A 24533-nucleotide genomic window follows, 5' to 3' on the forward strand; every position below is an offset into this window, starting at 1 on the left:
TACTGTTCCCTGTCCTCGTTAGGAGCCAGATGATGGGCGCGCAGGGTGGGCGAGGATCGGTAGACCTGGGTTCAGGATGGCTTGAGCCGTCATGAACTCCTGTTGCACAACTCCCTCCACCTCCTGCAAAATGAAGAATCTGGAGTAAAAGGAACACTCTCTCCTTTGTGTTCTAATTCTAGGACCTCAGCTCATTTGACCACTTGTGTCAATTTCCTTCCTCTTTCTTTGTTTGGTTTTTGGTCCTGGGGATTGAACCCAGGAGTGCTTAACCACTGAGCATCTCCCCAGTCCTTTTTATATTTTATTTATCTCACTGAGTTGCTCAGGGCCTTGCTAAGTTGCTGAGGCTGGCTTTGAACTCGCGATCCTCCTGTCTCAGCCTCCCAAGCCCCTGGGATTATAGATATTCGCCACTGCCCTGGGCTTTCTTCCTCCTTCTACAGAGGTTAATACCGCTGCCAATGGTGCCAGGTCAGAGCAGTGCCCCCTCCCCAGGGAGCCTGGCATAGCTCTCTCACATAGGTGGCACCGAGCTCATCTGTACTCTCGCCCCTGGGACTGGGGCTCCTCACACAATCTGGCTGAGTTGAAGTGTATAATATGCAGAGTAGGAACAGAGCCATGAGCAATGATGGAGGGTTTCCTCCTACCAGGGGAAAGGCCCACAGAGATGGTATTTTAAAGGAACTTGGAAGTGCATCTAATATTTAAAACCTGGGAGGCTGTGCTTGCAGATTTCATTACCCATTTGAGTCCCGTCCCTGATGTTTCTAGTACAACAGAACAGCCAGAAGCCCCTAGCCCACAGCTCGCCCCTCTCTTTCAACCCGTCCCCAGCCCTGGCCTGCATTTATGTGGCCAGTGCAGCACTGTGTCTGCTTCATTTTCTGCATTCGTCGCCCAACTGCCATACGGGGATCCTGTCCTAGGAAGACAGACCTGGGGGTCAGGGTTGCCTGATTTAGCAAATAAAAACACAAGATGCCAAGTTATATTTGAATTTCATATAAACAAGTAACACAGCACTGGGGGCATAGTTATATTTTTAAAAGATTCAAATTTAGCTGGACATTCTGTATTTATCTGGCAACTCTGCAGGAGAGGGCGTGCAGACCTGGGCCTCTCTAAGGGCCATTGGGCAGGGAACTCCAGGGTGCTGGCGTGGTTCTAGAATGGGGACTGTGGGATCTGGGAGGACATGGCCCCGGTGCAGTCAGAGGTGGGCAGCGAGGGGCCCCTGAGGCCCAGAGCAGGCAGGAGTCCAGTCCTACAGGTCTACACTGGCTGCCCTGATTCGCTTGAAAACCTGTAAGGTCTGGCGATCGTCGTCTTGGCCCTGTTCTCCCTTCTCCTCTCCTGGCCAGACTGGAAGTCTGCTTCTGCTCTAGTTTGCCCCAGTCTCCCCCCGGCTGGCTGCTCCCCTGCCCGTCAGCCTCTGCAGACATTTGCATGTGTGGCCCTTGTTCTGAGACTGGGCAGGGCGCTGACAGAGTCACCTTGTGGACTGGGGAAAATCGGAGCAAAGGGGCACCCGGGTAGGGGTCCCAGGAAGGAGGGAGCTGTGCTTCCTGCCCACTCTTCTGGTCTCAGCTGACCCAGGGTCACACATGCATGACTTTCTGGAACAGTGTGCCTTCAGGTTGGCTAAGCCCAGACAAAACGGATGGAACCTTGGTTACCGTGGATGTGAGTCTTGTTTGTCCTCTGTTGGTGGAGGACAGAGGTTAGGAGGAGAGAGGCTTGGATTGGGTGCTCTCCCACCCCAACCTAAAACAAGAAGGGGAAAGAGAATTCTGGGTTAGCATGACTTCTCTCTGATTCATGACGAACTGAAGTCAGTGGCCCCGATGGTCCTCTAAGAAAGCGGTGACTAACTTGTTTTCAGGACAGGGTCTTCCACATGGCCCCATAAACACATTTTGTGCCTGCATCAGGGGCTAGTTCTTATATACAGAAAAGGCCTTTGTGGCTTTGGGCACCAGCGAGGTTCTCAGAAAAAAAAAAAAAGCCCCCTATCTGGGGCAGGCAGGAGCCATGGTATGGGATGTTGGAGCCCTTGCCATGTCAATGGTGGCACTGCGTAGCTGTCCTGAGCCTGCTTCAGTTTGCCTTTTAACACAGGAGGTGTCCCTCTGGTCATTTTAAATCTGGGCTGTTCTTCCCACGTGTGGAGGTTCCCCCCCCGGGCTGGGAAGCTTTGAAGGTGGAATCTTTTGCCTTCTGCAGACAAATGCTCTAACTCCTCGTGCCCAGCCCCGCTCCATGACTGTGGGTGTTGTGGAAGAGGTGATGGCCACAGAGCTCGCTGGGGAGGACGCGGGGCAGGGGGTCAGCCAAGAAGAGTGGTTCAGGGCCTGAGGAGCGCCCCAGACGCCCTGTGCTCAGTCCTCAGCCCACCAGGCACCATCTCCATCCCCTGGAAGGTAGCCTCACCTCTCTGAGCCTCCGGTTTCTTCTATAAAACAATAAAGTCGACTCCAGAGGGGTGAGGAGGAGGGAGAGTGTGGTGATAGGAAAGCAGCTGGGTTAGCACAGCACGTACAGTCAGGGCTTCAGAACAGCCGCTCTGCCATCGGTGAGGCTAGTATTCTCTGTCAATCAAAAGGTGTCAGAGTCTTAGCTGGTAGGCCCAAGTATCTGGATCTACTTTTCACATGTCATGGACTAAGCTAATGAGTTTGGAATGGGTGCGTCTTTTTTGTTTGTTTGTTTATGGTTTGCTTTTGGAACGTATTATTTTTGAATGTCTATGTAATCATCATTCTTTAAAAAAAACAATCATCCTCTCCATTGCTGTGACACAATAGGCTCTCATCCATTGTCAGCAGGTGTGTGAATCAATGCCGTCTTTTCCGAGGGCAACATGGAGGTATCTGTAAGACTTTGGCAGGGGTTACCAGGGATTGAACTCAGGGGCACTCAACCACTGAGCCACATCCCCAGCCCTATTTTGTATTTTATTTAGAGACAGGCTCTCACTAAGTGGCTTAGCGCCTCACTGTTGCTGAGGCTGGCTTTGAACTCTTGATCATCTGGTCTCAGCCTCCAGAACTACTGGGATTAAGACTTTTTAAAAGCATATTTTGATCACACAATTTTTGTTTTGAATTGCTAATCTGAATACACTGATAAAAGTGCTCAGAGAGACATGGATGAACACGTTTATTATAGCATTGTTTGTTGGCAAAAAAAAAACACAACACCTTGGTTGAGGAGATGTCAGTTAAATATAGCCTGTTCATGCAATGGAATACCATCATGCAATAGAATACCATGCAGCCTTGAAAAGGGGGTGAGGAGAAGAAGCAATATGTGCTGGTATGAAAAGATGTCCCAAATATACTACATTAAACAAAAGCAGGTTGCAGAACAGTAGAAAGCATACACTCCCTATGTGTGTTTAAAGATTATATGTGTAATTTACAGATGTAGAAACTTTCTGGAAAAATAAGAGACTATAAGAAGAGTTCTTCTGTTTAATCTTTGCCATAAATATCTATGACCTTAATAAGAATGAAATAAAAAATGAAAAGGCAAAGGAAACAGAAATTGTCTCTATTGGGGTGCAGCACTAGGGGTGAAAGGCCTCTGAGCACCTGGCTGGCCTTGGAGGGACCGTGTGGAAAACCATTCTGTGAAGTTTTCTGGCAGTTGCTGGGTGGGGCTCTTGGAATTGCCTCCTCTTACCCTGCAGTCTTTCCACCAGATTGCTGTTCACGAGCAGTTCCTAGAACCTGACCTGCCTGGTCTTCCTTCTTCTCTTTCCCTGTGTTCTATTGTTCACAGGAGGGTGGAGAATAAGTTGGATAGATCCTATCACCTCCCGGCATCATAGGGATGGGGTCTGGTACTAGTTCCTTTGCACCCCTGTCCATCAATCTATCATACAGAGATAATACCACTGTCCAACTTTTCAGGGATATGAGAATAACAAAATAAAGCAAAAGTGCTTTGAATTAAGACCACTTATTTAAAATATGCAACATAGTGTTTGCTCTATTTGAAGTTATTATTTTAATGTTATCAGAAAGAAACTGTAAAGATATGAAATAGATATTGTTCTCATGGACTTTTTCACTTCTGTGACCAAAAAACCTGACAAGAACAATTTTAGAGGAGGAGAAGTTGACTTGGGGCTCACAGTTTCAGAGGTCTTGGTGCACAGATGGCCGACTCCCTCTCAGGGGCCTGAGGTGAGGCAAAACATCGTGGAACAAGAGTGTGGCAAAAGGGAATACGGCACCAGGAAACAGAGTTCTAGTCAACAAGGACAAAATACATACACCAAAGGCAGCCCCCAGGGACCCACCTCCTCCAGCCACACCCTTGCTGTCCAGTTACCACCCAGTTAATCCGCATCAGGGGATTAATGCACTGATTAGGTTCAGGCTCTCAGAACCCCAGAACCCGTCACTTCACCTCTAAACCTTCGTGCATTGTCTCATACATGAGCTTTTGGGGGACACCTAATATCTAAACCATAACATTTCGCTCCTAGTCCCCCAAAGCTCATGCCTATCTCACAATGCAAAAATACCTTTAGTTGTTTTCCAAGAGCTCCAGGTCTTAACAGTTCCAGGACTTCTGAAAAGTCCAAGTTAAGTCTCTTCTGAGACTCAGGGCAAACTTTGAGCACCACCAGCCTCTGTAAAAACGAAAAACAAGCTCCATACATACATCCAGGATATAAAGGCACAGAGTAAGTATTTTCACATGAAGAAGTAGGTGACATGGAAAGAAGGGATGGGGCCAAAGCAAGACGGAAATCTAACTGGTCCTGTAGCTCCACGTCCAGCATCTGGGACACGCGGCATCCTGAAGCTCTCTCCAAAGGGCTTTGGTAGCTCCGCCCCTGTGGCCTTGCTGGTTGCAGCCCGTGTGGCCTCTCCGCTGGCTTGTCACTGCCCGTTCCTGCAGCCTTCCTCAGCAGATGTCACAGTACGGGCATTTCTTAATCTCGGGGGTCTCCACGGCTGCTGTGGCTTCCTGCTCACATCTCCACACATCATCCTCTCAGGGAGAGCCTGCAGGGACCCTGCCTTACTTCGCTTGGCTTCTGAGGCCTTCCTTGGACATCTCCGTGGAAGCCTCCATGCACCCCTGGCTCCGGCGTCCTGCATTCCTGCAGAACCAGTAGTATGTGGTCCCCACCAAGTTCCCCATCTCAACAGTAGCCCAGCCTCAGGGACCCTGGCTGCACAGCCTCTGAGTGCTTGGGGGCTCAGCACGTTGAAAAACTTCCTAGGCCCCCTTGTGCAAGCAGCTTGCCCACTGGTTTCTTCTCAAGGGAATATTTACTTCTACATCCTGGAGCCTGAGATGGGCGTGGTCTTGCCAACTCCTGAGATGCCCTCGAACCATCTTTCCTGTGGTTTCTGAGGAAAGCGTTCACTTCTTTACTGACTCTAATATCTTTAACCACCACACTTTCCTCAGTCCCAGTTTTATTCACAGTTTTCTGTCCCAAAGACACATTTTTCAAATTTTTCTGCTTTGCTTTCCGCTTCAGATTATCATAATAAACTTGGCAAAAAGCCCCTATTAATATTCATGCCACCGCCTGAATGTCACGCTGCCTGGCAGTTTCTTCTGCTAGACTAAGGAGTCCATTGCTTGTCAACTCAGCCCCACAGAGAGTCCTGGGACAGGGCAAAATGCAGACAGCTTCTCAGTCAGAACATAATGAATGGCCTCTGGTCCACTTTCCCGTAGAGTCCTCCTCCCCTGAGACCTCGTGAGCCCTGTCACAGCCTCCTTGTCATCTGGTCTCTGAACGCCACCCACCAGAATTGCCCGTTCAGCAATTACCACAACCTACAGATTTTCCAGCTTGTCACTTTAAACTTTCCAAAAACTTCCTCCCACAATTTCCAAAAAGCTCCCCAAGCTTCTGAACCACATGGTCAGGTTTGTCACAGTAATGACCCCACCTCTCCCTACCAATTTCTGCTTTATTCAGTTTTTTCATTGCTATGATTAAAAAAAAACAAGAACAATTTTCGAGGGGGGTGAAATTTATTTGGGGGCTCATGGTTTCAGAAGTCTTGGTCCATAGACAGCCAGCTCCATTCCTTGGGGCTCGAGGTGAGACAGGACATCATGGCAGAAGAATGTGGAGGAGGAGAGCACCTGAGAACAGGGAACCAGGAAGCAGAGAGAGAGCTCTGCTCAACAGGAACAGAATAAATAGCCCAAAGCACATCCCCAGGGACCTGCCTCCTCATGCACACCTTACCTGCCTATAGTTACCACCCGGTTATCCCTGCCAGGGGATTAATGCACTGATTAGTGCATTCATTAGTGCATTAGTGCATTAATGACCTTTGTTGCATTGGCTCATACATGAACTTTGGTGGAACGCCTCACATCTAAACCATGGCAGATATAAAACTATAAAATATAGCTATGGTATCTTGGGACGCTTTACAGATTATGGATGTTCATAATGCCTGAACGTGTTACTTTCATAACAAGACGTGATAAAGCTTCACTAAAATGTGCTCTTGGGGTTGGAGTTGTGGCTTAGTGGTAGAGCACTTGCCTAGCGAGTATGAGGCACTGGGTTTGATTCTCAGCACCACATATAAATAAATAAATAGATAAATAAATAAATAAGATCCATCAACAACTAAAAAAAAATTTTTAAAAAATACATGCTCTTGAAGAGAACAACAACAACAAAAAAGTCAACACTATTTATTGAGCACATACAGTATGCTGGGCTCTGTGCCCCTTCGCTTCATCCACACGATTCCTCCCAGCAGCAGTGCTTGGGTGACATCACCTAGTCTCCCATGCAGCAGGCATTACAGTGTCCGGCCTCCACAGAAGGTGGCTGAAGAAGTGGCTTGTGGTCCTTCTCAGAGCCCACTTGGGTTAGTCAGCTTTTTGTTGCTGTGACCAAAATACTTGCAAGAACAACTTAGAGGAGGAAAAGTCTATTTGGGCTCACATTCCAGAGGTCTCGGTTTGTGATTGGTTGACTCGATTGCCCAGGGCCTGGGTCAGGCGGAACTTCATGGAGGGAGGGTGTGGAGGAAGAGAGCAGCTCAGTTCATGGCTGATAGGAAGGGGGACGGGAGAGAAGGAGGAAGGAGCCAGGGGACAGATATAATGCAGGCCATAATCCCCAGTGACCTACTTCCTCCAACCACACCCCACCTGCCTACAGTAACCACCCAGTAGCCCTTTCAAAGGATTAAGCCATCCAAGGGCTTAATCCGCTGATGGGCTTCCAGCCCTCACAGTACAGTGTTTTCACCCCTGAACATTTTTTCATTGCCTAATGCCTGAGCTTTTGAGGGACCCTTCAAGATTCAAACCCTAATGCTGTGTATTATTATTGCTAAAGAATTTTTATCCAAATCCAGAATGATTTCATCCTGGGGCCTGCATCACATGACTTGATCAGAGCCAGGAAGAGCATCAGAATGACCTGGAAGGCTCCTTTAAACCCAGATTCCTGCAGAGTCTCTGCTCTGGTATATCTAGAGCGGAGCCTGAGAGTTTTGCATTTTCACCAGCTTTCCCAGCAACAGTGATGCTGCTGATTCAGGCTTTGGTAGGCGTTCTCCAGAGAAACAGAACCAGTAGTGTGTGTGTGAGTGTGTGTGTGTGTGTGTGTGTGTAGGCACGCACGCACACACTCCTGAGAAGCATTTCAGTCAACAACAAACTGCATGTACTGTGGCGGTCCCGTGAGATGGTATCACCTGGGGACAGGCCATCTCAGTCTGTGTAAGTACACTCTGCGATATTTGCACGGTGATGAAATTGCCTGACTCACTTCTCAGAAGCACCCTTGTCAGTAGGTGACGTGTGGGTATCATGAAGCATTGGCTGCGGAAGCCATGTGAGCTTTCTACCTCTGTGACAAAATACCTGCAATAATCAACTTTCTTAAAAGTGGGAAAGAGTGTTTGTTTCAGAGGTTTTGGTCCATGCTCTCTTTGGGACGGTGGTGGCACAGTATGTCGTGGCAGCAGGAGCAGTGGGAGAGGTGGCCCGTTCACCTCATGGTGGCCAAGAAGCCAAGAGGAGACAGGAAGTGTTGGGGCCCCAATATCCCCTCGTCGGCGTGCCCCCCAATGACCTAACTTCCTTCCATTGGTCTCCGCCTCCTTCCTTCCATTGGTCTCCTAAAGGTTTGGCCTCCTCCCAGTCATGCCCCAAGCTGATGACCAAGCCCTCAACTCGTGGCCTTTGGAAGCTTTCCAGATCCAAACTATGGTGGAGGCTGAGCCCCACGGTCCGCTTCTGCAAATGGGAGACCCAGAAAGCCAGGGGTGTAGTTCAGTCTGAGTCCAGAGGCCTGAGGACCAGGGGGCTGCTGGTGTCAGTATATCCAAGGGCTGGGGGTGAGGCCAGATGCCATGTTCCCACTCAGGCCAGAAGCAAGAGGGGCCAGTGCCTCCTTCCTCCTCCTTTTGTTCTATTTGGCACCTCAACTAATTGAATGGAGCCTCTCAGGTGGGCGACAGCAGCCTGCGTTATCTCTCCAGCATTTACAAACACCCTCCAGACACACCAGAAACCATGCTTCATCCGGGCACCCATGGCCAGTCAAGTTTATACCAAAATTAACAGCAATTCAGACCCCAACTCTGAGGACACCAAGTCAGAGGCACTAGGCAGGTGTCAGGACTCGTGATGTGCACGTGTGTCTGTGTGAGGCCTGCTTCCTCCCTGAGTGCCTTACTATGTTCGGGGCTGTGGATGGGACTTGGCCCTCATTCTCCTACCTTGGCACAGGGAAAGGAGTCCTGGAAATGAAGTAAGGTACAAGTAACTGTGAGTGCTGGGACGTAGTTTGAGAAATGGAAACCCTAAGACATGGGGGATGCTGCCACTGGGGGTGATCAGGAAGGCAGTCCCAGGTGGTTGAATTGAGCCCATGGGAGGGGGTCATATGTGTTCATTGGGGGAGGGGGCTGCAGCAATGGCAAGGGTTCCTATAAACCCCAAGGGTTACAGGGAGTATAAAATTTCCTTAAGCCTTGGGGCATGGACTACTACATCCTGTTTGGAATGATACCTCTGGCTTATTCCAGGAGCAAGACATTTTTGACATGTGCTGTGTGAGTGTGTGTGTGTGTGTGTGTGTGTGTGCACAAGCATGGGTATGAGAGGGAGAATCTGAGAAATTAGCTCTTTTCCTCTTTGTCTTGGCAGTTTTCAGGAGCTCTTAAATGCCGCAGTCCGGCTGCAGCAAAATAACCGGGGGGTGACGAACAACTTGTGTAGATTGATAGAGCAGGAGTGGAAGCCGTTTATTGTAGGACAACAGAGGTATTTATACATTCCACACAGCTTATCTTAATTAGCATAAACTAGATACATCAGTCAACCAATAAGAAATCTCCACACTTAATGGCTCGCTGGTGTTACTTCACAAACCACTCCCTCTGGCAAAATGCCAGGTGCCATCCTGACTTGTTTACAGACTCTAACACTTAAAATCAAATAATTTCAGTTTGAATCTTTATCATTTTTTATCTATGAAATGGATTTTATAATAGTAGCTATCTCTGTGGGCGGTTTTCTTAGTCTGTTCAGGCTGCTACAACAAAACACTACAGACTAGGTAGATTGTTAACCACAGAAGTGCATTTCTCACAGTTCTGGAGGCTGGAAGTCCAACATCAAGGTGCAGGCAGAGTCTATGCGGGCCTGTGGTGCCTCCTTGCTGTGCCTCGCTTGGTGAAAGGGGTTCGGGGCTTTTCTGCAGCCTCTTTCACAAAGGCACTAATCCCATGCCTAAGGGGCTCCACCCTCACGATCCTGTCACCTCCCAAAAGTCCCACCTCCAAATACCTTGACCTTGGGGTTAGGATTTCAACCTGTGATTTGGGGGAGACACAAACCACACATTAAAGGTGTTACTTCCACCTAAAGTGTCCATTCTCACACCCAGCATGTAGTCGGAGGTTACCAAACGCCTGCTCTGGTGCAATGATCATTGTCATCCCTTGCCTGCCCCTCGAACAGATCCCTTCTACTTTTCCAATTATTTTTCTTCCTCCATTACTTGGGTTTCTGTAAGAAATCTAGTATCTTATGGAAGCATCTAAGGACTGCTGTTTCCTTTGCCTGGCACCTGGTGGGCACCTCAGCGCTTAGCAGACAAGGTTGGGGAAGCAGCCTTGGACGTGGGGAGGTGGATTTGATCTTTGGTTTCTCCCCCACTTCCTCGGTCCTCCGTCCTAACCATTGACGGCATTGACAGCATGGCCCTGCTCCAGGTGTCTGTGTTGTCTTGGGGGCATTTAAACGGGATAAATCCTGTCCTGACTTAAACAAAGCGTTAGTTCCAGGGGACAGGAGCTGGGTCTTCACCTCTGGTGGCCCCGCTGGGCCTTGCAGATGTCTGGTCCTGTCCCATCCCAGGTGCTGCGTAGGCACATGCCCTCCACTGCACGTGGCTGGGGGCAGATGCAGCAAGCTGTCACCTCTCACCCTCCCTCCTCCCTCCTCTCCAGGGACAGGAGCTGACCATCCGCCAGATCTCCCTCCTGGGCTTCCGAGACCTGGTCCTGCTGAAGGTGAAGCTGGGCGACTTGCTGCTGCTGGGGCCGCCATCCAAGCTGCCCTCCTCCATCATCCAGATGCTGCTCATCCTGCAGGTGGGGCCCCGAGGGAGGCCAAGGGAGGAGACAGCCACTGTGGGACTAACAGGAAGGGACCAAGTGACCAAGCACCTGAGCTTAGTTGAGAATTCTTTTGAGCTCGTTTGGCCACGTCCCTGAGTTCATTTGTTGATGTGCATTCACAGGGTCCCTGCTAGGTCCCTGGTCCTGTGCTCACTGCCGGAATTGTAGAGGGGCATGAAAAGAAGCGTGGTCCTTCATTCAGGAAGTGGACACTCCCCAGTTATGTCAGGGAGCTGTGGGTTGCAGGGGACAACAAGGAATCCATTTTTGCCTCGCACAAGCCAGACCAGGTCCTCAACGGAAGGCTCACAAGGCAGATGGGTTTTGTGACAAGGTGACACTGGTCAAGTTGCAAAGCCACCAGCGTTTCTTCACTTCCTGGCCTCTAGTTGTACCTGGTCTGCGTGTTTCTCTCTGATGCTCCCTGGCCTTGCACGGACTCTCTTGGTCTTTCTCGATCCGTGGGGTCGCGTCCAGTGCTTTGGTTCCCGCCTGATCCATGTGGCAGGCCGAAGTAAGGGACTAACCACCCAGATGGCGGCCCTGTCTTTTGATCCCAACCCTCAAGTCAGTAACAGGACAGTGAGCCAACACTGTTGGTCCCTGGTGTTTGCAGCCTCAGGCCAAGGAATCAACCACCTCGGGAGGTTGGCATTGTGTGTCACTCCCATCACAGACCAGGAAACTGAGACCTAGGAAGTTCACCAACATTCTATTACCCCAGCTAGTAAGGGGTAATAAAATTGAGAACTGTGCACCCTGGTTCCTCTCCAAAGGAAAGAATCTGATGGGCTGGCCTTGGGCTAAGTGAGTCCTCTTTGCCTAGCGGACTTTGACCTTGAGTGGGATCAAGTAGTCCAAACCTGGCCTCAGCAAGCCCATTCCTGTGTTGGGCACACTGTTTTCCCAGAGCAGTGCTGCTCTCCCAGGTTCCATCCTCCATCAGGCTGAAGGGGACCCTAGGCTGCCCTCATAGCAGGCATGGAGCATCCAGCCAGGGGCCTCCGACCTGCCTCCCCCAGCTGCTGTTCTCTTTCCCTTCTCTAAGCTGGAACATCCTTCTGGGTGTTGTCCCCTTCCCTGTAATCCCAGAGGAGGAAGGGCTGCCAATAGGAAGAGGGAGAGTGGAGTTGGCTGGAATGCAGGTGTGCAGCTCCCACCTGATTGAACTTGGCCTCTGCATAAGGAGTGAGCAGGACCTTTGTGCCCACTGTTCCCTCTGCCCACAGCACTCTGTCTTCTGGGACCCACAAGCCCCCTTCCATCAAGGCAGATCCTTGGGCTTCCGTCTCACCCTGTGTCCCAGCACCCAGCCCAGTCTTTGGCACATAGTAGGTATTAATTAAACACTGTTCACTGAGTGGTAGCACCAACTAGCAAGAGCCTGAGTGAGACTGACCCCGGGTCCCCGGCCCCGAAGATTACGATGGCTTGTGACCATCACACAGGGCTGAGAGAAGTGTGGCTGGAGCAGGTCCAGGGTCTCGGCAGTTTTCTGGAGAGCTGGGCGAGGAAATGGTCCCTCCTGTGACTACCCACCCCATTGTTTGTTCCGTTTCAAGCAGAGAGGGAGGATGAGAGAAGCTGGCTCAGGGACTCAGGACCACATACTAATTTGTAGCCAGCTGACTGCTCAGCAGCTCCCGGGACCCTGCTTTCTGCCTTCGTCCTGCAGCACCCCCTCCATGCTCTGAACCCCCTCAGCACCACCCTTCAGTTCCCTTAGGGCTTCCTGGAGTAGCTTACTCAGGAGCCATGGGGCAGGGATGGTGACTGAAAGCAGGCCTTTCCCTCCTCCTGAGCAGCAGCCTGGGTCTGAGTGGCACTTCAGGTGGCGCTGCCCTGGGGCCGTTCCTGTTGCAGGAACCCTGGGTCTCTGCACTTAGAATTGTCATTCTCTCCACGGACCCCTACTTTCCCCAGGGTCATGAGGCCTGGGGCTGATTTTTCCAAAGCCACCTGACTGCTAGGAAAAAGAGCCCTTTCCCAGACTTCAACTCTCCCTTTTCCAAAATATTTTGGAGCCAACCCTTCCCCTCCTTCAATACACAGGGTGTTCTGCCAGCCGAGGGGTCTGTGCTCAGGCTGGCCTGGTCAGTGGCGGAACCAGAGACTTTAGCTATGTGCTGGACCCTGGAGGCCCTCCATGCCGGGCAGGGTGTGTGACCTGTGCTTCGAGGACCCTGCGCCTGGCTCCATTGTCTCCCATCACCCACTCGGCATTCGTGATAGCTTTTGGAGGAAGGGACCTTTATCTTCCCTTTGCTCTGAGTGACAAAAGGGTCACAGCCAGTCTGCTGACCAACGGAGGGAGGGCAGAGAGCGGCACCCTGGCAGAGGGCACCTGCCAGCCCAGCTCTCGAGGCTGTGTTCCTGGGAGAACCAGCCGCCAGCTCCGCGTCACGTGCTCCTGGCCCACTCCCTCCCACCTGTAGGCCTCTCATTTTCCTGTCACCTCTCCCCAGTTAGTGCTCAGGAATTCTAGGGGGGAAGGGGCCGTGGATGAACCCAGATGAGAACTGTCAAGGACAAAACAAGAGAGAGAGAATGGGAAAGTTTCCTGGGCTCTGAGGCCCAGTCAAGGTGGTTTTGTGGCTGAAACCGCTCGGCTCTTGAGGCCTGGTGTGGTTCCTGGGGCGCCTGAGCAGGGCTCCCCTTTTCCTTCTGCTGCCTCAAGGCCTCCCTCCACCTGGGGCGGCTGTGTCTCCCTGAGCTGAGCAGCTCATTTGCTTTTTCTGTTCATTTCCACTGTTGAGTCTCCGGGGGCTTCTGTCTAGTATGGGTGGATTGGAGCAGAGGGTGTAGAGCACCCTGGCTGCCAGGACCGGTGTGTGTCAGGCCCACCTATTTTTTCTGCATCTCCTCTCTCCAGACCCCTTCCCAGCCCCAACCTCCAAATCCTCTGCCCCTCCCCAACTTCCTTCTATTTTCTTAAGCAGCCCCTGCCTGAACCACTCGCAACTCCCCGCCACACACACACACACACACATACCCCATCTCTGTGGGATGCAGGTGAGAAGGGCCAGGACCCGCGGTTTTCTGGAAGGACCCCTGGCCTATAGGAGTTGGCTCTTCCTGCCTGGTTGCCTGGCCATCTTCTTACATTTAAGTGAAAGTAATTGAAAATCTGTTTTGAGAATTTGACATGATAAACTTTCAGGCTGAGCACAGCCCCCCAAAACCTGGCTTCTTCCTGCTTAGGACCCTGTACCTTGCTAGGCGGCCTCTACTTCCTCCCAGTCCCTCCACAGGAGAGCGTGCCTCCACCTCCTTTGCAGGGAGAAGCTGAGTTCCCAAGGAGTTCGCTGGGCTTCTAGAAAGCGCTGGTTACAGGCTTCTCTGTGGGTTTGGCCCTTGGAGTTATTAGGGTTGGTGTTTATTCGGGGTTTGATTGTGAGGACTCCTGAGCTGCCGGGCTTTTGAACAGGCTCATCCTCTTGCTGCAAAACGTCTGCCTGCTTCTAGAACCACTCTCCCTTTCTTGTGCTATTCTGGACTTTTCCATATTCTTTTCCCCTTTTTTAGCCTGTTAATAAGTGATAGTAGGATAGGCTCAGAGACAGATAGCCTGGGCTCTGGCTTGGGCTTTATCCACCAGCTGTGCTTGGCTAGGCAACTGACTTCAGCTCTCTGGGTCTGTAGAAGGGAGTTGACGGGGGCACCTCCCCTGTGGTTGTCAGGAGGCCTCTGCATTAATACATGTGAAGCGCTTATATAAAATGCACGTGCGCTGTAGGCAAACTGGTCACACCATTGTGGGTGGGGTTATCGTGGGACCAGTGAGACTTTGGCCTTGGAGCTGGAGCTGGGTCTGTCCCACCCATGCTGCCTTGGAAGGGCCCCCTAGGAGAGGCCACCATGTATTCACCAGGTGCTGTTCTGACCCCTGTGATCGAGACAAGTGATGAGGGCGCCAGGCCTCAGTTTCCTTTATTCTAATCTCTAGAAGGTGCCTGCTGGCCACACTGCCTGTGCACAGCAGGAGGGCAGGAGGGATGCGTTGACACGCGTCCACTGGCCAGTTTTCACTGACTGACTGATGTTCTTTCCAGAGTGTTCACGAGCCCACTGGTCCAAGTGAGGGTTATCTGCAGCTGGAGGAGCTGGTGAAGCAAGTGGTTTCTCCTTTCCTGGGCATCAGTGGGGACCGAAGCTTCTCAGGACCCACGTACTCACTGGGTAAGGGGCACAACTGCCACATTGCCAGGGGCCCGGGCAGTACAGATGCCAGTTACCTTGTACCGAGCACTGACTGCATGCTGAGCACTTTGCTTTCAGTGTGGGTCAGTGCAAACCTGTGTATCTTAATCTCTCATGTCCCCAGCCTGGGTGGCAGTGACCTCCCCCGGGGTGATTCCTCCCCAAGGACTGAGCCCAGCCTCCTCCGTGGTGGAGCCTGTCTGATCCACACCTTTGATCAGTGACTTTGATCTTTTTCATGACACAAAAAAAAGACATTTATGTCTCTATCGGATGTCAGAAACCCTGCCTTATTCCACCCTCCCAGGCTTGAGTGGAAAACCCACTGATGAAAGCACTCAGATGTGGAGCCAGATTGTCACATGCATAGCCAGGTGCTCTGGAGCTGCTGTCCCCTGCTCTGTTTCTGTAAGCACTACCAGGCCTGCACTGCAAGGAAAGGGGTTCCTGGGTGTGGATACAAATCCTGGCTATTGATGGCTCTGAAGCTGTATCGGCATCAGGCTCTGTACTAGGTCCTTTGAAGAACTTAGAGATGAATCAGGTCTGTTCCTTCTCAGACCACAGTCTAGATGGTCTCAGTAGAAATTGCTGAGTAATAGAATCTCAAGTAGCTCTCAGTGAAACCACAGTCGTGGTAGGAACAGCTCTGTGATAGGAATTGTAATAAAAGACATTCCTCAGCGACTGCCTGAAATGCAAACCCTTAAAATGCAGGAACTTGTTCAGTGTTCTGTCCCAGCAACTGGAATGGTGACTGGCTGTACCGAAGCCCAGGCACTTGGCACCCACAGAGAGGTGTGGAACAGGAAGCAGTACCTGCATCTGGAAACTGTTGCCCCTCTTTTCGTGGAAATGGAGTTGTAGCTGAGCTTCAAAGCCAAGGCGAAGTGCAGAGAGGCTCCTGCCTTTCCTGGGCCTCCCAACTGCAGAAAAAGGCAGAGCCTTTCACCGGCAGTTTTCCCAGCCCTGGTTGTGTTTCTCTGGAGACACCAGCTTAACCACAGACACCACAGATAGGAGGGTGCCGGCCCAGCCTGCTGCTGCCAGGTCCCCCCCCCACACACACTCCTCTCACTCCACCCAGGAGCTGGAAATGACACAAAGGGAGACTCGCCTGCCCTCTCCAGCCCTGAGCCGGGCATGCTATTGCTGCGGTCTCCCTGGAACCCCCTTCCCGCTACTGGCTTGGCTCATGGAGTTTGGTGGGGGGAGTGTGGGGAGGTCCCAGGGAGATGTCAGGACACCACCAGATTAGCTGGGCCCTGACCACTATCTGGGCCAAATGCCAGAACAGGGAGAGAAAAAAAAGTCATTTTTCTTTAACTCTCCTACGTTCTTAGTTGGAAGAGACTCCTAGATCATATTAACAGAGAGAAAGAAAAAAAAAAAAGGAATTTCTTAACATATATATTTTATATATACATAGAAGACACCCGGGGAGCAAGTAGCTTTCAAATAGGCAGCTTTGAATCCTGGCTGTCACAGCATCTTCAGTGAAGAACGGGGACTTTTTAGAGAGGTGACAAGACAAAGGGAAATGAGTCTCTAAGGGCAGCACCTTGTGGGAAGCGAGTGAGTGGTGGCTAAGGGCCGGCTGGGAAAGCCTGAGAGTGCAGACCCCGTCATCCCCGGATGGCAAGGTGTGAAGTCGTCTGCGGTGCTACCTTTGACTTTGGAGTCTGTGTCCTGCTTTCAGCCCACTGGACTGGGTGGGTGGAGTAGATTTGGAAGTGTATTCTGTGGGGACTCAATCTACAGTCAGAATAATATCCATTTTGTCAAATTATAAGGCCGAGCTGGAGCTGGGCACCGTGGTGCACACCTGCAACTACACGGGAGGTTGAGGTGGGAGGATCTCAAGTTCAATACCAGCCTCAGTAACTTAGTGAGACACTGACTCAAAATAAAAGGCCTGGGGATGTGGCTCAGTGATGAAGCATCTCTTGAGTTCTATCCTCAGTACCCACCCCCCCCCCCAAAAAAATAAAAAAACCCCACAACAACAACAACAAAAAACCCAAAACCCAACAACAAAAAAAATATGTATCAGTTGGTGGTATGAGCCTTTACTGTACCAAGGACAGTGGCGCCCTGTGACCCTAACCCAGGCACCTTGCATGGTGCTGCAGGTGCATCTGTGAACAAATAGGGCCCATCCTGCCCTGTAGGGAGGAAGTCAAACAAGGCACAGGGGCCTCCGAAACCTCAGCAGGAGCTTCCCCACATGTCGAAGTTTGAACTTAGAGAAACATGCGCAAGCATATAAAGCAGGCTTTATTTAAAAAGGGGTAGCATGAACTTCTCCCAGGAGGGAGAAGGGGGCCACAGCTGGTATCCTGGTATCCCGAGAAGCAAGGTGTTCTGCCTTTTTATATGTCCCAGGCTTCCTTTGTCCTCCTGCCTTTCCCCCCTTATCTTTCTCCTTCTTGCGTTTGTGACTAGGCCCAGGGTGGGAACCAGGTGGGCTGAAGGGGGAAGGGCAGGATGGAGCAGCCAAGGACACATTATTAACCTTATAGTCCTCTGTAGGAGGGACAATTCCTGGGACAGGTTACCTCAGCAACAGGTTGGTGCAGGGGCATGTTCTTAATCAGGGTGGAGGAAGGGCTCTGAAGGAATTCACATTTCAGTCCCCAGGGGACAGTCTCCAACTTCCAGGACCCATCAAAATTGGCCTCCTTGATCCAACCTGACTCGATTTACCTATCTATGCTGACTGCCTGTCTAGTTCTGGCTTCAGCAATGTCTGTGATGGGAGCCAGACATGGCTGGAATAGGAGTTAGGTGAGGAAACAGGGAGAGAAGCCAGCACCAGGCAGAGGGGTAGACCTCTGGGAGAACTCGAAGGTGGTGAGTGAGCAGAGGGGGCACCATTTAATGGACTGAAAGGCTTTAGAATTGCAGAGTGGGGGGGGGGGGGCAAGGGAAGCCACTGGACATAGACCACATCCTGGGCACTGGGCCAGGTGAACTAGACCCGCCATGTAGGTGCTTCCGTTCCCATCTGACAAGTGAGGCACATGAGGATGAAGGCCACTTGTCACACATTCCTCCACCACCCCGCCCTAGCCCCTTGGGCATATGGGACTAGAGTTTACTAAGGGACCGGTGAGAGATGTCCTTCCCTTCTCTTCCTTAGTCCAAGGTAGCCTCAGCCAGACTTTTTATATCAAACCTCTGGATAGCAAAAAGCTGAGGTGCTTTTCCTCTCTGAGCCTACCTCTTCAGGTAGGAGGGTTCCCTCTGCCCCACCCCAAGAGGAGGATGGTCACCTTTCCCCAGCCTGGGCAAGAGGGCACTAAGAAAAATGGCAAAATAACGACTAATAACAGTGGGCCTGAGAAATCCCTTCACCCACCGAGGGCTCAGCCAGGACTTGAGTGGGGGTAGGAGTGGCCAAGGGCAGCTGCAGCCTTCATTTCAAAAGTCACTCATCAAATGCCCACCACACTGTGTGGGGACCAGGCTCTGGGCACCCACTCCTTCCTCCCTCGCACAGCCCCGCCCCCCCCCCAGGGGCCTGCTATGGTCACCTCAGACTCAAGGGGCACCCCTGCCATCCCAGGCCAGAGCAGTGTGTCACACACTTCAGAGGTGTGTCTCCCTGTCCCACAGTCCCTGAATCCTTGAGTCCTGGAGAAGTCCCTTTTCCCACAGGCCCCTGCCCTGAATATGTGAGGCTGGCTTTGGAGAGAACCAAGGAGCCCTCCCAGGCCCCAGAGGGAGAGCGTGTGTGTGCCCTCCCCACCCCACAGTGGTAGCAGAAAGAGCAGTGGTAGCAGAGGGGGGAGGGGAGGGGAGGGAATCCTACTTTAAAAGCAGGTTGGTCAGAGGCCGGGCCCTGTGTTACCTTTCAAGTTCCTGAGCTGCCCAGGGGCCCTCAGCAAGCACTCAGGCTGCTGGCTTGATTTCACAGAAGCCCTGGCCTCCCACAAGCCTCCCTCCACGGTGTCTGGGCGGCCCTTCTCCTGAGTGCAGTGCTGGACACTGACACTTCCCTGCATGACAAGGAAGGGTTCTTGGGCTTTCAGGTGCGGGGCCTGGAGAAGGGCCTCCTGTGCAGGGGTCACAATGGCCGCATTATGGAGAGCCTCAGAGCCAGTCCCCAGCCAGGGCCCCAGCCAGCTCAGTCCAGGCTTTGCTTCTCTGTGGTGATTTGAAAGGAGCTGCCATTGTTGGCTCCCTGGGGATGAATGCCAGAGCTCAGCGGGGCGCCGGGAGTGCTCCAGGACAGGCCTCTGAAGCTCAGAGAAGTAAAGTAACTTACTCCAGGCCACATGGCTGAGCCTGGCCCTTGTGGTTTCCAAGGCCCCACTCCTTCTATGTTGCCTCCACAGATGCCCCCGGCCCCACCCCGTGCGAAAGGCCAGGAGGAGGAAGCAGAGGGGGCCAGGAGGGCCTGGGGGTGGGCAACGGAGGTGGGAACCCAGCCCTCTCCAGGCTGAGGTGCACCTTGCCCGGAAAAGACCAGTGTTTAGGCCCTGGGGGGCACCTGACCCGCAGTCTAATTGACCTCTAATGTGAGCTGCCCCTCCTTGGGTGACTGAGCCTGCCTTTTCTGGTGCAAAGAGAAAAAGAGGGAGAGAGCAAGAAGCAAGTGTGGGCAGCTGTCCATCAGCCAGGCCTAGCAATTGGTTTGAAGACTCCTATGGCGCCCAGCAGGGGTTGACCCTACCAGGACGCTGCTGACTCATTTGCCAGAGGGTTGACTCTGAGTCTGGCAGGAGCTTAGCAGGGAAGCACTGTCTGCCCCGAGATTTGACTTAGAGATTTGACTTAGCCATGCGTCCCCTGTGGTCTCAGCTCTGCCCACCCCCAATCTTGGGAACCAAAACATTCCTCCAGAAGGCAGAAGAAGAGTTGTAGGCCTCTCCCATGAGTCACTGCAGGGCGAGAGGGGTGGAGGCAACGTGGAAGGAGTGGGGCCTTGGAAACCACAAGGGCCAGGCTCAGCCATGTGGCTGGAGTACGTTACTTTACTTCTCTGAGCTGCAGAGGCCTGTCCTGGTGGGGCAGCCAGAGGAAGAAACTGCCCTGTCTCAGGAAGGCCAGCAAGTGCTGCTACCTGCTGCATCACGGACCCCTGAAGATCATCCCAGGTGGGGGGCTGTGCGTGCCTCCTGTTCTCCCCTGAACCCCAAGCCACTTGCCAGTCCCTGTCATGCTGTTGTCAGGCCTGACTATTTGTTACCTTCCTCTTAGACTTTGAGTTTATGGAGGGCCTGGTGTATCCCAGGACCTAGCACACACCTCTCCTGTGAGTGAGCCAGGAAGTGGCCAGTCTAGGTCCAGTCTGTGGGTTGCCCAAGGAACACAGCCCATCAGAAGTGACCTCTCCTCATGATTTTCCCCTCCTCTGAATTTCCGGTGTGCTGTCTGGAGCTCTGCCCTGACATTTGCAAATGCTACCTTGTTCTGGCTATTCCTAGTGTGAAGCTCACAAGCAGGAGTTCTGCTGCTGGTTCTGGGCTCGGGTCCTGATTTCGTCACTAATGACGACTTGTGGAGTCATTTGGCAGCTCGACTTCAGGGTCCTCTTCTGCATCTGAGAAGGAGATGGTGTTGCAACCCGCTTCCTTTCTGGTTCAACACCTCGCACCTATTGGACACGCAGCACAAGATCGCTCCTGACACTGCAGACCCTGCCTCAGGGCTCGCATGTGCTGTGGGCTGGGCCCCAGCCTCTTGTGGCCGCCCACACACCACACTGACCTTTCTCTGCTCTCAGCAGCTCTGCAGCGTCATGTGTGCTGCAGGTCAGGAAGCATTTATGGGAGGATGGGTGGGCACTACTGGGACCCTCTCCTCCAGGGTTGGCCACCCTCATGCTGGCTTCTGCTCTCAGCCCTGCTCAGTAGCATCCAGAGCAACCTCTTTTGTCAATTTGCAGCCCTTGAATGCTCCAAGGACTTTGGCCTGTGACTAAAGTGAGGGATGGATGATGTCCAGGAACCCCTTAGAGACCTCTGCCGGACTCATTCTGTCAGGTTGGGGCCTGCGGAATTCGGTCAGCCAGTTCTCTCTTTCTCTGGGGATGCTTTGAATGGGTCAGCCCTGTAAATCCCCTCCCTCTTAACTCACCCCATGTCCAGACTTTGCCCAGCTCATTCCTGGGCAAAGGAGGATCATGACTTCAAAGCCAGCCTCAGCAACTTAGCGAGGTCCTAAGCAACTCAAGGACACCCTGTCTCTAAATAAAGTACACAAAAGGGCAGGGTTATGGCCTGATGAGCCCATTCTGGCCAGATGAGCCTTTCCCAAGTTTTAGCCATGTTGTAACATGTAACATCAATACTGCTGCTTTTCAGATACCCCTTCCCCAAACAGAATGTTTCCCAGACCTCTATAAACCATCTGAGTCTCTACCAACAGTAGAAATGATGTAGCTCCTACCTGCCTCTGGCTCTGCCCTCTGCACCCCTCTAGCAGATGGACCTGACCCTCAGGAGCACAACCATTTGCATGTAGTACCTGCTCCGTCCAGTCTGCCCCTGGGCTGGTTGCAGGGTTCACCCCCAACACGGGTTTCTCTACAGTCAATCCCAGTGCTGGCTTTTAACAGCAGCGGGAGAGAAATGAGTTGTGTTCAAGGGCATTGTTTTTAAAGGATGGTTCTTTAATGGGGTCCTTGCTGCTTTGAACTCTTCCAGTGCTTCTGTTTTATGGGTATCGATTTTTTCTGATCATGAAAGTAATGTATGGTTATTGTTAGAATGTGGGGACAATATAGAAATGTGTGGCTTGGAGGGGACAAGTGCTCATGCATAGACTCTTTCTTCTTGGTTCGCTCCTTGGCATTGTGTCTCCTGTCCTCAAAGGGGTGGGCAATGACCCTGACCCTGCCTCTTGTGCAGCAGCAGTGGGAATGGGTGGTGTTTGCTATGACTTGACTTGAGATGGGGGGCTGGCTCAAGGAGCTTGTCTTTGGAGTGTGACAGCAAAGCGCCTTGAATCGTAGTGGTGTGTAGTAGGGAAAGTTTGGGCCTGCCATTGAGAACCCAAGACAACGGGGGCTGCACCCTGGTCTTCCTCGCCTGCACAGTGGGGATGACGAGCCCTCGCCCGCCTGTTTCTGAGGGAGGAGATTGGGATGAACAGTGGAGCTGTGGAAGGGAATACTCTAAGCTCTAAATTCTGCACATTGTCATTTGATTCAGAAAAATTCCTACTGTTACCACCAAACAGCTCCCTTATGGTTCTGAGCCAGTAGACTTGGGAATTTAGTCTTAAGGGTGTCACTCTGGCCTGCTAGGAGAGGGGTGTGCTCTTTGGGGGTCTTCAGGGAAGGGCATTGTAGAAAGTGGTGGCCAGTGAAGGCTGGGGAGAGCTGTGCTCTGGAGGGGAGGAAGGTTGGAAAGAGAGAAGTCCCTGACCAGAACCTGCCTGACCCTCAGCCCTCCACCGTGCTTCTGGCCCCTCCATACCTACCTTCAAATTGGCTCTCTCCCAGGATAGACCTGTGACAGTGGACATCTCCTGCCTCACCGAGGCCTGGCACCAACCCACAATGCCAGCTGTGGCCCCAGACTCAGGGGCTTCTGGACCGACATGGTCCCAGTAAAGGTTGGGAGGAGAGGCCCCAGGAATTGGGGTGTCGGTGGCACGTTCACTTTCGCCTTTGAGACCTTGGCTACTTGACTATTTAGTTCATTTCCAGCCTCTCACACCATCCTAGGGGGTCCTTCCTTCTGAAGAAGGCAGGGAGCTTCACCAATTTTTTATTTTTATTTTTTTTGGTACTGGAATTGAACCCAGGGGCACTTAACCACTGAGCCATATCCCTGCCCTTTTGTGTACTTTATTTAGATACAGGGTGTCCCTGAGTTGCTTAGGGCCTCGTTAAGTTGCAGAGGCTGGCTTTGAAGTCATGATCCTCCTGCCTCAGCCTTCCACACTGCTGGGATTACAGGCATGTGCCATCACATGGAGCTCGAGATACCCAAATTTCAGAATCCAGTGCCTGTGTCTTGTGACACTGGGCAAGTTATCTAACCTCCTGGTACCCTAGTTTCCTCATGTATGGAATGGTCATAATGATAATGGTCCCTCCTCCCTGGATTGGATGTTTATATAGCTTGTATACACAAGGTGCTCAAAACGGTCCTCAGCACTCCATGTTAGCCACCAATGCTTTTATTGTCATTTTAGGTGGCCCTTCTCATTTTGTTCACCCTGCACACAGGCATACACAAGAATAATGTAGTCCTCGACCCCCTCTCCATTTTCAGAGAGGTCTCGGTCACTTCGAGGGCTCTGGCCATTACCAAGGTCCAGGTGACTGCAGCTTTTATATCTCTAAAATGGCTTAGGAAAGCATGCCCATGGAATCAAATTTGTAAAATACCAAAAAGAGGATAAGGAAGACATTTTAAAAATTATTGATAACCTGTTTACTCAGAGGTAACTACAATTGGTATTTTCATGTAGTCTTACCAGCTGTGTGTGTGTGTGTGTGTGTGTGTGTGTAAAACACCAGTATAATGTGTCATTTAGAAAAGAAAAAAAATACATATAATAGCATTGTTTATATTCTGCTTTTGTCACCCAAAACCATAACTGTGAACATTTTCTGATGTCCTAACTTTGAAAATACCCACATTTCTGAACGTCTCTTCCTATGTGTCTGCCCAGGGAGGCATTTGAGGGTCAAGGTCAGCGTGGCTCACGAACTGCTTCCTCTGCCTCTTTCCATCCTCAGCCCCTTCCCCATATCAGCTTGTGCTGCGTCTGGCGCTGTCCTGTCCACCATTCAGTGCCCGTCACCACCCCGACTCCTCTTCCTCCTTGCCCCGTCCTGTCCCACATCCCTCCTTTGTTGGATTCTGTAGCATCAGGCTCTCTAGTGTCTCCATCCCATCGTCTCCCTCACTCCCCCACTTCACTACCACATGCTAGTTCCTGTCCTGATCTTGTCAGTTTCCTCTCCTCTTGACTCTGACACTATTTTTTCTCTCGCTCATGCAATCCATATTTATGATAGAAAATGATGCCCGAGCCTGCTTCCTGGATCTCCTCCCGCCTGGTCTCACTGGCCGCATCCCATGCTCACATCCCTGCCAGGGCAATCTTCTGCAAGCAACCGCATCCTGGCCCCCTACCCCCATGGCCTGTGGTGCACCACAGATGTTTCCATCTGGCCTCTAGGACATGCCCATCCTGCCCGTGTGGACGTAGCTCCATTGTTTCATGGACTCTGTGTCCCAGCCAGGGTTTGACCTGAGGGCTGTGCTCAGGCTGTTCCCATCAAATGCTGCCACCCTCTCCCCACTTGGTTCAGTGTTCTTCCACCCACAAGGTCTGTGCCTAGTGCCCATCCTCCCTGTCAAGTTCCTGGTAGCTCCCAGATACCCCCCCCCACCACCACCTTTGAATGCCATATACTGACTCGTCCTTCCCTTGAGGTAATTCTGTTAGAGCTTCGGTGCTCTTTGCATGGGCACGAGGAAGAGCGGGGTCTGAGGGGTGGGGGGAGACAGAGCTTGTGTGAGTCTCTGCTTGACTGTATTCTAGCTGAGGCTCAGTGTTCTCGTCTGTAAAGTGGGAGCTAATAATATATCATAACTTAGGTCCCATTTCTAGGAGGATTCGAAAGATGCATGTCAAGGCTGAGTGCAGTTTCTAGAATATGGTGAGCATTCAAAAAATGGCAGTTTTATAGTATTCCTGTCCTGCCTTCCT

General features: G+C 51.8%; 1 protein-coding gene across 6 annotated transcripts in view; it reads left to right on the forward strand.

Annotated features, from left to right (window-relative positions):
* The window catches only part of Prr5l (proline rich 5 like), a 157566-nt gene that overhangs the window by 129725 nt on the left and 3308 nt on the right, over positions 1–24533 (forward strand). For all 6 annotated transcript variants that reach the window (XM_058583351.1, XM_058583365.1, XM_058583357.1 and 3 more), the window contains 2 exons: positions 10482–10625; positions 14705–14831. In XM_058583351.1, coding sequence (XP_058439334.1) covers positions 10482–10625; positions 14705–14831 — 271 coding nt within the window. The remainder of the gene's footprint in view (positions 1–10481; positions 10626–14704; positions 14832–24533) is intronic.

Source organism: Marmota monax, unplaced genomic scaffold (assembly GCF_021218885.2).
Source record: "Marmota monax isolate L192 unplaced genomic scaffold, Marmota_monax_Labrador192_F-V1.1 WCK01_AAM20220418_F8-fsc00047, whole genome shotgun sequence".
NCBI classification, from domain to species: Eukaryota; Metazoa; Chordata; class Mammalia; order Rodentia; family Sciuridae; genus Marmota; species Marmota monax.